At 34.2% G+C, this 14,880-nt stretch overlaps 2 protein-coding genes across 2 annotated transcripts in view; both read right to left on the bottom strand.

Annotated features, from left to right (window-relative positions):
- Positions 1 to 690: 690 nt before the first annotated feature.
- LOC126834318 (uncharacterized protein F21D5.5) lies at positions 691 to 3,854 on the bottom strand. Its single transcript, XM_050566146.1, has 7 exons — positions 3,482 to 3,854; positions 2,203 to 2,543; positions 1,812 to 2,129; positions 1,453 to 1,734; positions 1,099 to 1,392; positions 958 to 1,019; positions 691 to 860 (listed from the first exon to the last, which is right to left on the bottom strand). Exons 1-7 carry the CDS (start codon positions 3,642 to 3,644, stop codon positions 743 to 745), a joined length of 1,578 nt encoding a protein of 525 aa, XP_050422103.1. The 5' UTR covers positions 3,645 to 3,854; the 3' UTR covers positions 691 to 742.
- A 3,212-nt stretch (positions 3,855 to 7,066) lies between these two features.
- Positions 7,067 to 14,880, bottom strand: part of LOC126834303 (cadherin-23) — a 45,160-nt gene continuing 37,346 nt past the window's right edge. Inside the window, exons 23-29 of the mRNA XM_050566125.1 lie at positions 14,000 to 14,245; positions 13,578 to 13,903; positions 12,384 to 12,582; positions 11,524 to 11,725; positions 11,295 to 11,436; positions 10,085 to 10,183; positions 7,067 to 9,287 (exon numbers count right to left, since the gene is read on the bottom strand). Of these exons, the coding sequence (XP_050422082.1) occupies positions 9,197 to 9,287; positions 10,085 to 10,183; positions 11,295 to 11,436; positions 11,524 to 11,725; positions 12,384 to 12,582; positions 13,578 to 13,903; positions 14,000 to 14,245 (1,305 nt within the window). The 3' untranslated portion in view covers positions 7,067 to 9,196. The remainder of the gene's footprint in view (positions 9,288 to 10,084; positions 10,184 to 11,294; positions 11,437 to 11,523; positions 11,726 to 12,383; positions 12,583 to 13,577; positions 13,904 to 13,999; positions 14,246 to 14,880) is intronic.

Here is a 14,880-nt window from a genome sequence, read left to right on the forward strand (position 1 = left end):
GTAATAATATTGTACCATTAATCTATTATAATACAGCAAGATATAAATTTATTATGCAGCATACTAGCCAGTATAAATATAATATATTTATAATGACCAGTATTAAGAGGACACTACCCAGGCCATTTCTAAGGAGTAAAGCATAGACAATTTTTCGAAAAAACCTTAATTTACAGTTTGAACTTAGAAGGTATACTTATAATATTAATGAGGACACTTTTTTGTTTGCTATTATTTTGTCAGACTATTACAGTAATAATTATTTCTATAAGATAAATTACATTATTAAATAACTAAATAAACTATGTGAGGGAGGCCAGTATTAACAGTAGAGATTTACCATATTTTCACAATGTATAGAGAAGAACTTTATCTTAAACATAACATTTTCATATAAACGATTGAAAAAAGGGGGAAATTTCTAAAAGTATATTTTGTTTATTCTAGTAAGTTATCAATTGTTACAGCGCGAGTGTATAAAACTATCACAATATTAATTCTTAAAACAAAAAAAAAAAAAAAAACTAATAAATTTATATAAAACTTAAAAACAAAATAAACACAAGTCATATAAACTTACCTTTCTTTTTTTTTTTTAAGTTTTAAACATTAAATAGGAATATACAATTTCTGAAACAGTACAAACTATAAAGGTAAAAAAAAATAATAATAATAATAATAAATAAATAAATAATAATACAATTTTCAAATAAAAATATACTAACACACGTTACATATTTTATCACAGTAAATACATTTTGTACAATTTTTCGTGCTCTGGGTTTTTGAAATGAGGAACGAAATTAATTTTGACTATTTCTTTAACGCCCTCTTCTTTGGACGGCGCTTCGTATTTCGCACTGAAATAAACGAGATTTTCTTATACGTATTATAAATATTTAAATGAGAAAAAAAACCAACACAACCGTTTTATTAACTGTAAACGACAATACGTACAAATACATATTTATTACGACGTCCGATACTTTTTGATGTTTCTTGTCGGTCAACTCTCGGAACTGAAATTGAAAAAAAAACCAATAACAATCACATCGTATACAACGAGACGTTCTCAAAATGTGTATAAAATTGTTTTACCTTGTTATTGTGTTTGGCGTGTTCTTTGGAGGTGTTCATTTCGAATACCCGACACGGTATGTCCAGACTTTTGGCCAGATCTATGAAACGTTTGCGCGATTCCCTGTCGGGATTGGTATTGTCGATGACAACACTCAAATTACTGATTTCCAGACTCTTCCTGGCGTCGTTGAGACACTTCTGCCACGAACCCAACGTGTCTCGGTTAATTATTTTCACACAGTCGTGGGTCGCCAGCGTGTTGGAAGCAAAGTAACTCTTACCCGAGCCGGGACAGCCGACCATTAGAATTATCTGAAATCCAACGATAGTGTTAAAACATGTCATGTTTGTAATATTCAATGTAAAAATTACCTCTTTATGAGTGCTAAAAAATTTATGCTGCTTATCCGAGTACTTCACGTTGGCCATTATGTCTTTGGGGTTGAAAAGAGGCATGTCGTACTGTTCGGCCGATCTTTTCCAAAAATACTCTTCGGGCGTGTAAAACTTAAGGCCGACGTTCATGGCAAACAAACGATCGCAACACGAATGGTCCTTTTTCGTATGTTTATTGTTTACCACTCGAGCCGGTCGTCCAGCTGCGTCTCCGCAATAGAAGCTTGCTTGCATATCGATTGGTATTTCTCCGTTAAACTAATTAAATTAAAAAAAAAAAAAATTGCATGTAAGCGTTTGCTTGCGATCGCTCAAACGTTAAATTGAGAATTTACTTCGGAAACAAAAATGTTCCACATGCCGGTCGTGGGTTTCCTAAATATATCACTGGTCGTCGATACAAACACTTGGACCGGTGTTTTAATCACGTCGACAATGTTTTCCACTTTAGTCCTGAACATTTTTTCATTTACTTTCAGCGTGCCGATGCCGCCCTGATTGGTGAATATCACAATTTTATAGCCGTCGTCGGCCAGTTGTCTTATAGTTTTGGTGACTTCGGGAAAGTTTATTTTCCAGTCCGTGCAATCGGTAGGGAAAACTTTACCGGACTGCGTTACGATAATTGTTCCGTCCAAGTCGAATGCCGCGACCTTAAAAACAACCAACAAAGCTCGGTTAACAATTATAAGGGAAATGTCGATAGAAAATATTGTGTAACATTACTTTAGATTTATGAACCAAGTCGTCGCTGTTGTACACTAGCAACGTGCCGTCTCTGGTTTCCCATTTTTCGGTGGCGGCGGCCGTTCTTCTTTTTTTGGGAGAGATCGAGTTTTCGGAATATTCGGATATTCTCTTCTTGGCATCGAAAAGGCCGTAATTCGGCGGCGGAATAAATTCCAGCTGATAGCAGTAATCGCTGTTGAACAACAGCGACACTTTATCGCCATGACTGATGAGTCTCTTCTCTCCTTTCAACATGGACTCTTCGTTGACGGCAGACTTGTTGTTTCCCAACTGTTCGACCACTACTCGTCCCATCGAATAGTCCGCTTCGAATTTCACTGGTGAAATAAAAAATAAAACTAGATTAAGCGCAATTCGACACTAAGAGTCCATTCACACACTATACAGAACATTTAACGTCCGGTTACGGATTTGCAACGTTACATTACATTTGTTGTTAATTCAAATCCAGCAAAGTCAGTTAAATAGTTAAATCATATTGATCAAATCACCAAGTTTGTTGGATGGTAGATTTAAAATAAAAACTAAAAACAGTTTTACATAAAGCAAAGTGTTTATCATGGCAAAATTTAGATAAAAAAAAACATTACCAATAATATGAAAAAAAAAAAGGTTTGTGAAATATTAATTTAAAGAAAGCCATTTGGAGAATATTGTATATTGTTTGTAGAATTCAAAGACTATAAAACAGCATAATATTATTACAAATACTGCAGAATGTCTTAACATTAATTTTATAATCTATTATGTAAAATTGAATTATAAAACAATATATGAATTAATTAAAAATATTATAAATGTCATCATGTTACAACGTTATGTTTACACTAACCGAAAAGACAATAAACGGTCCAGCAGCGATACGCCAAAATAAAGTATTCCAGAAACTTTGCTGGTCAATGTAAATATTATCGTCGACTTGTATGAACAAATATTTCAAAGTTGAAGTTCCGTATAGTGTAAATAGATCTTTAAACGAATTGATCAACATCGAAAATCATATTTCATGGATAAAAACTGCCTATTATACTTTTGACTGAGAACTATGTTGCTATTGTCAATGGATTAGCTCTCGAAACACATCTCATTTCGATACTAGCTATTTTAGTATTCATACAACAAGAGTGTCGCTCGAATAGTTTAAAGTGTCGGACGGTACGTATGTTTTTGTTAGAAACCGACAACAGTGTATTGTATAATTATTGTACTGTCTTGCCGGTTTGCAGCGTTAAGTATGTAATTATAAACGATCTACCTTGATTTTTCGACAACCTTCTGTCCAGTATTCCGGTCTGTGGCGTTCGGCCTAAAACCAACGGTTCCTTGTCGAGCAACACCAGCTTTTGTTTCGGATCCTTCACCGACACTAGAACACAAATGTTGACATTGTTGTTTGTACTACACGGCGATTTTGACATGATGAGCCGCGTTCGTTTTCCCTCAAACGTACAAAACCAAATAGGCACCTACTACGATACGGTGTAGTAACAAAATACCAACGTAATGTTTTTTTTTCAATAGTCAGATCCAACAGTTTAGTAGGTATATTTGTTTAAAAAATAAATCCTAAGTCATCATATTAATACCTAGATCTAGTTATCAAGTAGAAAAAAAAAATTACAAAATAATGTGCATGCTAATTTTTTTTTTTTAACGCGTTTAATGTGATAAGTGATAAGAGATAAGAAAACAATTGATAACGCTGTTCAAGTCTTCGCCGGCTGCAGCTGTTCTTGTTATAACGACTAAACCTAACTGTTTAAATCTAAAGTTTTCCACGATTAGAAACGTTCAAAAAAATAATAACAATAAACACCTAAAAAGACCTATTTTTATTTAAAACGGTTTTGAATTATCTCATCTTGTCTTTTTTAAAAATTCCGCCAACAACCTAAAACAAATTTGGACTTGCACTAATCAAAATTTGACTCTAAAATGGTAAAAGTTTACAGTTTTATAGATTATTGCGCTCCTTCGGACAAATTAGTGGAAAAAGTCGTTCGTCCGATCCAAAGTGAACCTAATTATCGAAAACCAGTTATCGACCAGTCAGAATTTTCAGTAAATTATTATCGAAACACCAGTTAAATGTACACAAAGCTATATAAATTACAAAAGTTATCCTTCCCCTCCCAATAGGATTTCTGAATTAAAGAAGAACATTGTTAATTATCGTTTGATAAAAAAAGGTTTTACTTGAGTTATTCAAAATAGTAGTAAACCGTCAACAAATCAGGTAAGCGATGAAATTCAAATCGTCCTCTATATTTGGTATTTTGTTTTATTTTTTATTTAAGTTTTAAATTTGGATTAATTAAATATACTAGAATAGTCAAAAAACCATTGTTCGGTCTTTTAATAAATCGGTGAATCATCGCATTAGGTTATCATAGTCTTTTTTTCACACATATTATAGACATGCTATTAATCTAAAAAAGGAATACATTTTTGTTGTATCTAAATTTGAAATTTATAATGTTATAATAAAATGAATTTAAAAGAAAATAATTAATTAAATATAATTTTTTTGTATTGTTCTTGTTATGCAAACAAACTTTGCTCCTCTTGTATCCCAGAAATTTTTTTAAAATAAATCTCTTACATAAAATAACAATTACATTTAAAATAAGTTTCTAATACAAAAAACAATCATAAAACAACGGTTTCTTTTTTTGCTGCCATTTTGGTTATTGCCAAGCTTGGATTTCATGACAAACACATGCTCATAACTACATATTTTTTCATGACCAGATCTATTATGAGTTAATAAAAAATTTAAAGATAAACGTTTACTACTAGTTGTGCTGTAGAGGAAAAAAATAAGTACAATGGTAACTAAAAAACTTTTTAATTATTTTTTTACTATCATAAGTAAGCTAGGTACAAATTGTTTTCTTTTAGTATCACTTGTGACTTTTGTAATGCACAAAATAATTGTTTTCATATTACAATAATAATTATATAATCCACATAGGAGTCCAACTCGAAAAATAACATAATCGATGATAGTTTTTAAATAGTTAAATGGCTTATTAGTTTAGTGTTGTACCTGTAATATTGGTTACAAGTATAGTTATTGTTTTAATGTTAAAAAAGATAAAACATCGTCTATAGTGAGAAAAACTTGACTAATTCAAGAATATAATTACAAGTACTTAAATAAGTTATTTATCAAGTGAAATAGGCATTTTTACGCTATGAAAATACATTTCCTATTATGTTTATTAAACGCACCTGTTATCTCTTATCACTAATCTCTTATCATTTTCATCCCTAATTTCTTGTCTCTAAATTTCTTTTAGCCAGCCCAATAACATAATAATCATGTTAATTGTTAGACATTTTTTTTAGCACACAATCGAAATATAGCTTAGTGGTTTGCTTATACTAGAAGTAGTGAAATCAATAACTACTTGCTAAACTAAGCATAACATGTTCACGACAAAAAGTTATCCCTAAAATTTCAAATCCTAACTCGACTCTAAGTGAATTTCGGTATTTGCATTTGGTTAACATGGATATTTTTTATTTTTTTTCGGACACAAGTCAGGATAAATTTAAATAAGCCGACGACCGGTCAACGGCAGTGTCATTCACACGGTAAACATATATTAAATCGGCTCGTCCCCAAGCGGTCATCCCTTATAATTAATATTAATTACCGCTTCCAAAAATACAGCTGACCGTCACTACACAAGTCTTACTTGACTGACTTCCCTCCCCACCAAAAAAAAAAAAAAATTGATACAGCTAATCAAACTGTGTGCTTATCGAGCGTGACCCCATCCGGGTGAGCTCAACGTCCTCGTCGTCGTACACATGCCATTTAATAATAATTATTGTATATTTTGAATACGAACAATGCAAATTATATAGTACCTATACTCGCTTTGGTCGACGACATTGTTTTGACCGTTGTACCCCGGTACTACAACAATATAATTAGATACCTGTAACTATTAATAAAAAAAAAAAACAACAACAACAATTAAAACGAAAAAACCAACACAACGGGGTCAAGGCATACACGATGGAGGTCAGGTCTACAGGAATTATTCGAACCGTAAGGTGAACGAAATCACTTTCAATAAAACCCTTCGACGCAAAATCTGTAGATTAAGGGGAGGAATATTGAAATATGTGTAATTTTCCCATTTTTATTTGGTGTTTTCCTTAATAAAACAAAAAAATCGTATACGTTATAGCCCAACTGTATCCGTTTCCAGGGGTGAAGCCAGTGAAGAGTTTTTGATATTTTTTAACACGGATATGTTTTTGAGCTGGGGGTCATTGAGGGAGGGGGGGAGATTTCCCATAATGATAATAAAACAGCTGATTGTAGATGCTGATAAGAGACAGCTGATAAATTATTTAAAAGCTTAAACCGTTATGTATGTAATAATTATTAGCTAATAATTTGGAATCTTTTTTTTTTTTTAAATAGTAGGTAGTTTGTTAATTTTTCGGTCTCACGACATTCTTTGTTATTGTTTTGTTTATTATTATGTGTGATAAAAAAAATATTTAAAAGCCAATTTGTGACAGCAGCGCAAAAATTATGTTTGGTAGGTGTTTTGAGCTGTCATCCAGATTTAGTTAAAGGTAAATTATTTATAATATCTACTTTTACTATTAAAACAGTCCAGTCGTTGTGGGATGAGTTTACTTGTGATCTATATATAGACTTGTTACCCAGAGAAATCATTGTGAAAACAATGTAAACCTTCTTCTCAGTTCGGCGTCGATGCTGAAGCAAAACTATTATACATTTTTTTTTCTTTTTATTAAAAAATCTTAAAATAGTAAACATTACAAAACATATAATAATAAGTACGTATAAATATACAGATTATACCGAGTTGATTTTGATTTAAAATAAAATAACTATGTACATGGTTCACGTGATAATAGTATAAATAACGTTTAACGATAATAATTATTCAAAATAAATTACTATGAAAACTACAAAAAAGCACTTCGCGAAAACTTCACCGTCGATTCCCAAAAACGGAATAAAATAATTATCCACAATCGGTAAACTCTGGCATTTTCACCATAATATTATATAATTATTCTATAAGAACAGCACATGAGCTTACATTGTTTATGGCTATTCACAAAGTCCTGGGGCTAAGACGACACTTACTGGGACAAGCGTTACAAAAAAAAAAAAAGAAAGAAGCACTTAATTATACACTTATAAAAAGAAAGGAAAAAACATCAAATAAAAAACCTTAAAAATAAAATCATAAAATACTTTTTGGCAATTTGTCTTAACGATAATAATAATAATAATACAAATAGCTAAACGCATTAAAAATTAGGTTTCGAGCAAAACAACATTGTGACAAAGACTTGTGGAAATTGGCACTTTCCATAAAATTTGATTGCAATGTAATTGGATATTGGGTGTAAGACTTTTGATGTAAAAAACCATCAAATTTTTGAAAGATTTGCATATAAGATAAAATATATATATATATATTTTACTTCGGTATATATGCCCGACTATGACTTCAACGAGACTCACACATACAGGGTGATTCATTAATGTGATAAGACACTAATTTTCCCTGTTTAGACAATATTGCAATTTTGTAGTTTTTCGTTTTTGGAGATACTTTTGTTATCAATTGACATGTTTTTTAGATTATAGAAAATAATTTACCGACAATTTTGACCGGTCGATGACCATTTTTGGATGGTTACTTTTGGAGTTGCTAAAATTTTAAAATATAAGCCGGTTAGGTTGGGTTTCGATTGGTTTAAGTTCCAAAAGTGGACAGAGCTGTTGAAACAAGGCAAGTGTTTATTAATTTACAAATATGGTAAAATAATTTAAGCAACTAATATGTTTACGAAAAGATTATCTACAAATTGGCAAATTGAGTGGGTTTTGCTCAATGAATCACCCTGTACGTTACACTATGACTTAACCTAGATACTATTTGAAACTAAGAGCTAAAATATATATATAAATATATATATTTATTTATTATAGACAGCCGTGCTAATACCACGAGAAGGGGCCAAATCAATTTTCAGAACACCTCCACCTCGCAAATAAATGAAGTAAATATTTTTGAAACAATCTAATTTTGTTAAGCTAAGGTTGACGTTAAACGTTGACAGACAAATAATTTTAATATATTTTTTTTTTTTGTAATAACTTTGCTAATGTTGTTGAAATACTGTTATTATAATAAATGCATTTTGTAAAAGCGAATCGTTTAAAAACGGGGGTATACATTTAATTACTAGTCGAAAAATTATCGATTTTTATTATTTTATTTTGTCTTAACGAATTAAAGTATTAACTGTTGACGATCACTTCAGATCCCACCACTGTCGTTTATAAGACTATTATTTTACTGTCAGTAATTTAGGTACTATTAATTGGCACACTCTGAATTTATGGCTTTTATCTAGATTTTTTTACCCCTGTGCTAAAAGCACGGCTCTCTATACATATATATTTACTATTTATTATTTAAGAAAATATTTTTTAAAGCCAGGGTTGGACCAACATTTGAACTGAACCATTTATTCGGCGAATGATTTAAATGATTTGGACCAAAAAGCCTGACAAAATGTCGACTACTTTACTTATGTTATGTAAGTGAATTTTTGCTTTTTTAATAAAAAAAACAATTGCTTTTCACTCACAACAGGTTGTTGTGTTATTACAGAATTTGGACCAGCCAAAGCCAAAAAAAAAAAAATACTGGTTTACTAATTGAAAATAAATATCAAAAATATCACCTCAAAAAGAAAGAATCATTAAATACAATTGTAATGATATGAAATTGTATCGAATAATGTCCTTCTTCTGGGTTCAAAAACCTAGCAGTTATGTCAGAAAAAGATACAAATATAATATTATACATTAATCGTTGTATCGTCCAAGGTCCGAGGAAGGAGAGACTTGGTTGTAGCGCTTTGTCCCAGCAGGTGCCCGGTGAGCTTTATGTCATAATTCGGTCGTTTCCAAATTTTTTACCGTGATCCTTGTCCGTTCATAGTAGTCGTCCGTGGTGTCCGTATGAATGTTACAATCGTTGCTGGACCAAACAAATAAAAAATAAATATATACCTTCTTATTTATTTATTATAATAATTTACTGCCATGGTTACAGTATAATGCAAAGATTGGCAAATACCCTTCAAACATAGCAACCTTAAAATTGTCTAAGTGTTATTCCCCTCTGCTTTTTTTTAGTTTTATTTTGAAAATTGTACATGTCCGACCATAGATCTACATTCAGTTCAATTTTCAGACCTCAAGTCCTAAAACGTCACACGAAAAGAAGAAATAAAGAAGGAATGGTCCGCCTTTCTTATTATGGTAAATGGTTTTGGATATTTAATATTTTTCTGATTGTCAAAAAATACTATGTCAACCTTGACTTTATTCATTATGCCATCATACCCGAAAAGTTGGGATTTTATACTCTTCACTTTACAAACCACTCCTGACACATATTCAAAAATTGATCTAGTAATACTTTCAGACAAGACACATTAGTAAAACACAAGATAGGAAGCGAACCGTGATAATTAAGACTCACCGCCACCAACGTTTAAATAATATGTAACAGTTGATTTAGAAGGCCGAAATCCATGTTGAGAATCGTTAAAAGCATTACTAAAGTTATCAGACAATTTAGGTTTTGAAGTGGGACGGTTATTATGAACATCAGACCTGCAACCAGACTTAATGTTCTGAATAAGATTTCGAGTATTCAGAATAGCCTACTTTCGCTAGAAATTTACATTTCCTTCACAAATTCGAGAAATCAACAGATTTATAGGGAAATAAAATATTGTATTCAAAACAACACTGTCAAAGTGTACTTACCTTTTGATGAAAAGCGTTGTGGTCGATCGTTCAATCGGTTGAGGGGAAGTTGTGCTGGTGGTCGTGTTGTCGTCCAGCGAATCCCGTTCTGAAGTTTGGCTGAAAAATTAATTGAAAGGTCATTGAAATTGGTAATTTTTAATAGAGACGAAGCTGAAACGGGAACGAAACCGAAGAAATCCAGACCCGGTTGTAATTACCTGTGGATCTTGATGAATTGGGTCTGAAAGATTTGGTGCCAAGAGATAAAATAAGAATTCGACCAATTCTTTAAAACCCCACACAAGCTTACGACTCGAGTTTGACGTAAAACGAAAAATTGAAAAGCAAACGTTGAACTGCTAGCAAACGAAGAGGTCTTAAACTAAGAACTCCAGCGGAATTCCAAGAGTTTGAATATCAAAGTACCCTTTAACTTAGCAATGCCAAAATATTAATAATAATCACGCTAATTGGTTTGGTTATCGAAAATTAAATTTAAAACGTTTGAATCATATAGGATACGATGCCAAGTTAACGGTTGGTGGATAATAGGGATGGAACATACAGAACTGATCTTAAAATCACTGTAGCATTTTATAGTTATTTTTATTGCAGGAGAAAATGTGAAAATTCTAATATTGGATTTATAATTTGTTTGAAACTAGTTTTATTTTAGATTAAAATCAACAAATAATATCGAAAATAAATCTAGAAGACTGTAATACCACTAGAGAAACGTTTAAACATTGTCGTCCCAACTCTAGTAGATAAACCTACAGAATATTTTAATGTACCTATTAGTAGTAGAAGATTATATTAAAGAAATAGCTTTTAGCGTTTAAAAAAGTCAAAATTCAACCAGAAGAAAGTGTATTCCACAGCCAAATGGTCTGTAGAAAAGAGCAAAGAAATTGTGTAAAATTATAAATCTTAGAATACATTTTTCAGCGAGTCCTTATCAGGCACCGTTCTTATCACTCCTTTATCACTATCAGCTAGTCATCCCTTATCATTATCCCATCTCTTATCAGCTGATTTTTTCTGTTCATTCTTCTAATAAATCGTCATTCTTATCAGTTTCTCTTATCTTATGCCTCTTATCAGTTGACTGTTCTCTTTTCCCGTTTATTTCCTCTAATTCCCTCCTCTAAAGGTGTTGAAAATAATAACAGTTCGGTCCATTGTTATGAATTTCGATAATAGGTGGCAGTGTACCGATGCAATTTACCTTAGGGTCTCTCTGTCCTTGAACCATTCGTTTTCGTACGCTTGCATCCACATTGGATTAGATCCGGCCACACTGTGCATATTGGTATTCGGTACTCGGCCACCGATCGCGGCCGACGTCACGTGGTCGGGCGTTCTGGGATCTATACCGACAGAGGAGAGAAATAAATCATTTTTATCAATAACTACTATCACCGTCGACCGTATTCGTTTATTTCGATTATAATTACCGAACGCGCTTATGGTGGCCGCCTTGAGTTGCCGGCGATAATGCGAACGTTGTGACAGACAAATGGAAACCACGACGATCAGGAGCAGTCCCAAGAAAAACGTAGTGCCGACCAACCACATCCAAATCACATTGTCGTCCTTAATGGAAGCCCTGCGCAACGGTTCGGGTTCGGCCGCTTGTGTGTCCAAAACGTTGAACTCCTTAAACGAGACAATAACAACAATAATAATAATTATAAGTGCAGCTCAGTGCAGGTTGTCGGTCCGGTAGGATTTAAAACCACTGAATAAACAGATGGAAATCTTAGGGCCAGTTGTACCAGTCTAGTTTAAAACGGTCAGACATATTGAGATTTAGCCAGTGATGCCCAAACTCGGATATTTCCTTTTTTTTTTTTTAATTTTTCTGTGATCGTGGCTACACTGTTTATTTGTTTTAATGTCGTACACCGACAACATCGCCATTTCCCGCATTTGTCGAGTGAACAGTTTAACCGGAACGAAAGAAAAATGAGAATTTCCCTACACCAGCCAGCACTGTCCATTTTTAGATAATTTTCAAAACGTCTGACATGATTTTATCTCGTCCTACACGAGCCCGTGTATAAATGGTAAAGCTTCTTTTCTGTGTTAAAATTGCGTTTGAAAACATTTTTACACCCTTAACATTTCAATTTCCCGCTAAACAAAGTCACCCTCGGCAATACTGATTTCAGGTATAAAAAAATAAATTTCAATTGTGTTTCTATTTTGGACTCCATCACAACACCTACAACCCGCAATAGGTCACTTGTACAGAGTGCAAAATCACCGTACCACCGTGTGACCATGTACGGAGATCGGGTCGGATGTTAATTACCTTGAATAGAGCATCCAAATGTTCAATGTTCTCGTCGATTACCCTGAGCACGTGCGGTACTTCCATGATGGAGTTGTCTCGGTGATCGACAAAGTGCAAGTACATGTCTGATCTTGTTTTGTCCACGCGACCGTCGTGTGTTTCGTGCACTTTGTACTCGTCTACGTTAACTATGGCTCCAGTGACATTACCTAAAATCCTAGACAACAACAAAAATTCAATGAACAATATGTCAGAATATGATCAGCCAATTTTCTGTCTCTAATTAATAATTTTCACCCTGACAACTGACATTTAAGCTCCTCGAGTTCTAGAACCGTACGTCTTTTAAGTTACACCTTGTTTCTCCGCTCAAAGCCTTATACTGTGCTCTCGTACGTCCCAATCTGGAATATAGTTATGGCCTTTGGGACCTTGCTTCATCTGAGGCCAGAGGAGCTTTTTACAAATGTCATAATTTCGTCTTTTGCATCCCTTGTCCTCCACACGGTTACTCATCTGTCCAAAATTTTTCTCAACTTTCTTTCTAGTCTGATCGCAGGCACGCAGCTAATTTGTCATTCCTTACGTCATGTCTTCTGTCCGGAAAAATTGATTCCTCTACCCTACTTTTTAAAATAAACTCCAAAATTCCTGTACGTTTCACTCGCTGTTTTCTCCAGTTCCTTATACCCCATTCTTCTAAAAACTAATTTCTGAACTCCCCTCTTAACTGTATTATGAATACTGCCAACACCGACGCCTTTTCTTCTTGTTTATAATTTTTCTCGTTTTTAGCTTCGATGCAAAGCGTAGAAGGTATTGATTTTACTACGGTGTAGGCTTTTTTTGTGCCTGTATACACTATAACTTTTTTAATACTGGACCAATCCCTTCGAGTAGCAACTTTATGAATCACACATTTTATCTAATTGGTACTTTGGGGACGAAGGGGGGGGGAGGGTTAAAGTAGTAAAAGTTCACTTCTTCATAGTTAAAATTTGGAAAAACCATACGAGTTTTTAAGTTAGAACTTTTACTGGCTATAGTTTCGAGAAAAAGAGTCGGATCCCGTTGAAATTACAAACACGGTGTACCAGATGTCATAAACGAAAAGTCGCTAATAACTGCCGGTTGGTAACGTTGTCGCAAAAAAACAAAGTTGAAAGACCACCTCCTCAGCAGTGCATCGAAGCTAAACTCTCGACTACTTACTCTCTGAAAATGTCGACTTTTTCCCGCAACTGCGAAGGATTCTGCCGGACGACAAATCGGACCCGTTGATCTTCTCGCAACAAGTAGATCAGCACCCTGGCCATGTCGTAAAGGCCCCCGGTATCGTTTACCAGCACTTGGAAGTCGAAGTAGCCCTTCATGCCTTTTTGCGGGTCGAAATTCAAATAGATGGCACCGGTGGCTATGTCCACCAAGAAGGGCGGGTACTGTATGCTGTCCAGCCCTTCGGCCAACGACAGTTGCAACGAGCCCGGGACGATGTAGTATGACAGTTCGGCGTTCCTTCCTTTGTCCGCGTCGACCGCCTGAAAAAATTAAAAAATTACTTTCTGGTCGACTTCTAAGTCACGACTTTTGACTAGGTACGGTCGTCAGTTATTTAAGCGTTGTGGAAATATTACCTTGACCCGCATGAACTCGGCACCGAAATCCGCTTCCGTGGTGACTCCGCCGGTAAATATCCTTTTGACGAATTCGGGGGCATGGTCGTTGATGTCGTTGACGACCACGGAGACCTTGAGCAGACTGTCGTCGTCGTCTTCTTGTCCGTAGTCTCGACTGGTTGGCGGAGAGTGCAAACAATCCTCGCTGGCTTTCACCATGAGCTCGTACGAATCTCGGACTTCACGATCAAGTACGCCGGCGACCTAAGCAAAGGAAACCCCTAAAATTAAAGCTACCTAGGTCAGATTCACAGCAGTCGGATTCAAAATAGTAACCAGGAGACCAATTGAAGCACTCTGTTTTAAGTCTTCTATGGGCTTGCTTATGCGCCCGAAAACCCTTTAATACCAACTTTAGGGAATATCCCATCCTTGCACTTTGAGGTATAAAGTACAAAATCGAAACCAGCATGAAAAATCATATTTTTCAGAAGAAGCAAAAAAAAATGAGGCCGGGTGTATCTAGACAACGTATAATGGAAAACTCTATTTAGGCTAAGAAACTCGAATCTTCCATCAACATTTTATAATTTAGTCGTTATTTATGATTTAGTTTTTAGGTTAAAGTTTGGAGAATTTGAGTTTTGACACAACATACTATGGAACTTGTTACTAATTTTGATACTAATCACTACTATAATGTCTAAATCCAGCCTGATGGCCTTGGTTGCACAGACCAAGTACATAAAAAGCTTTGCCGCTCATGTATAGCTGGTGTTTCTAAAGTTGTATAGGTTTCTTATCAGCTATCTGGGGTTTATTGTATTTATATTATCTCTTATCAGTTGATTCCCTTATTCCCCGCCCACTCCAATCCTTATCGCCATTCTGTTCCCACC

This window comes from Adelges cooleyi, unplaced genomic scaffold, assembly GCF_023614345.1.
Source record: "Adelges cooleyi isolate 19-005CV unplaced genomic scaffold, UGA_ACOO_1.1 ACOO_flye_CR_arks_rails_tigmint_CR_PRNA_1, whole genome shotgun sequence".
In the NCBI taxonomy this organism is placed as follows: domain Eukaryota; kingdom Metazoa; phylum Arthropoda; class Insecta; order Hemiptera; family Adelgidae; genus Adelges; species Adelges cooleyi.

What these genes read in the sequence shown, in the direction of transcription:
- LOC126834318 (XM_050566146.1), bottom strand. Translation starts at nt 3,644, where the DNA reads ATGTCAAAATCGCCGTGTAGTACAAACAACAATGTCAACATTTGTGTT. An exon ending in ACTTGGTTCATAAATCTAAA is followed by an intron (nt 2,130 to 2,202) that starts GTAATGTTACAC and finishes GTTGTTTTTAAG; the next exon opens with GTCGCGGCATTCGACTTGGA. An exon ending in ACGCCAAACACAATAACAAG is followed by an intron (nt 1,020 to 1,098) that starts GTAAAACAATTT and finishes TTTCAATTTCAG; the next exon opens with TTCCGAGAGTTGACCGACAA.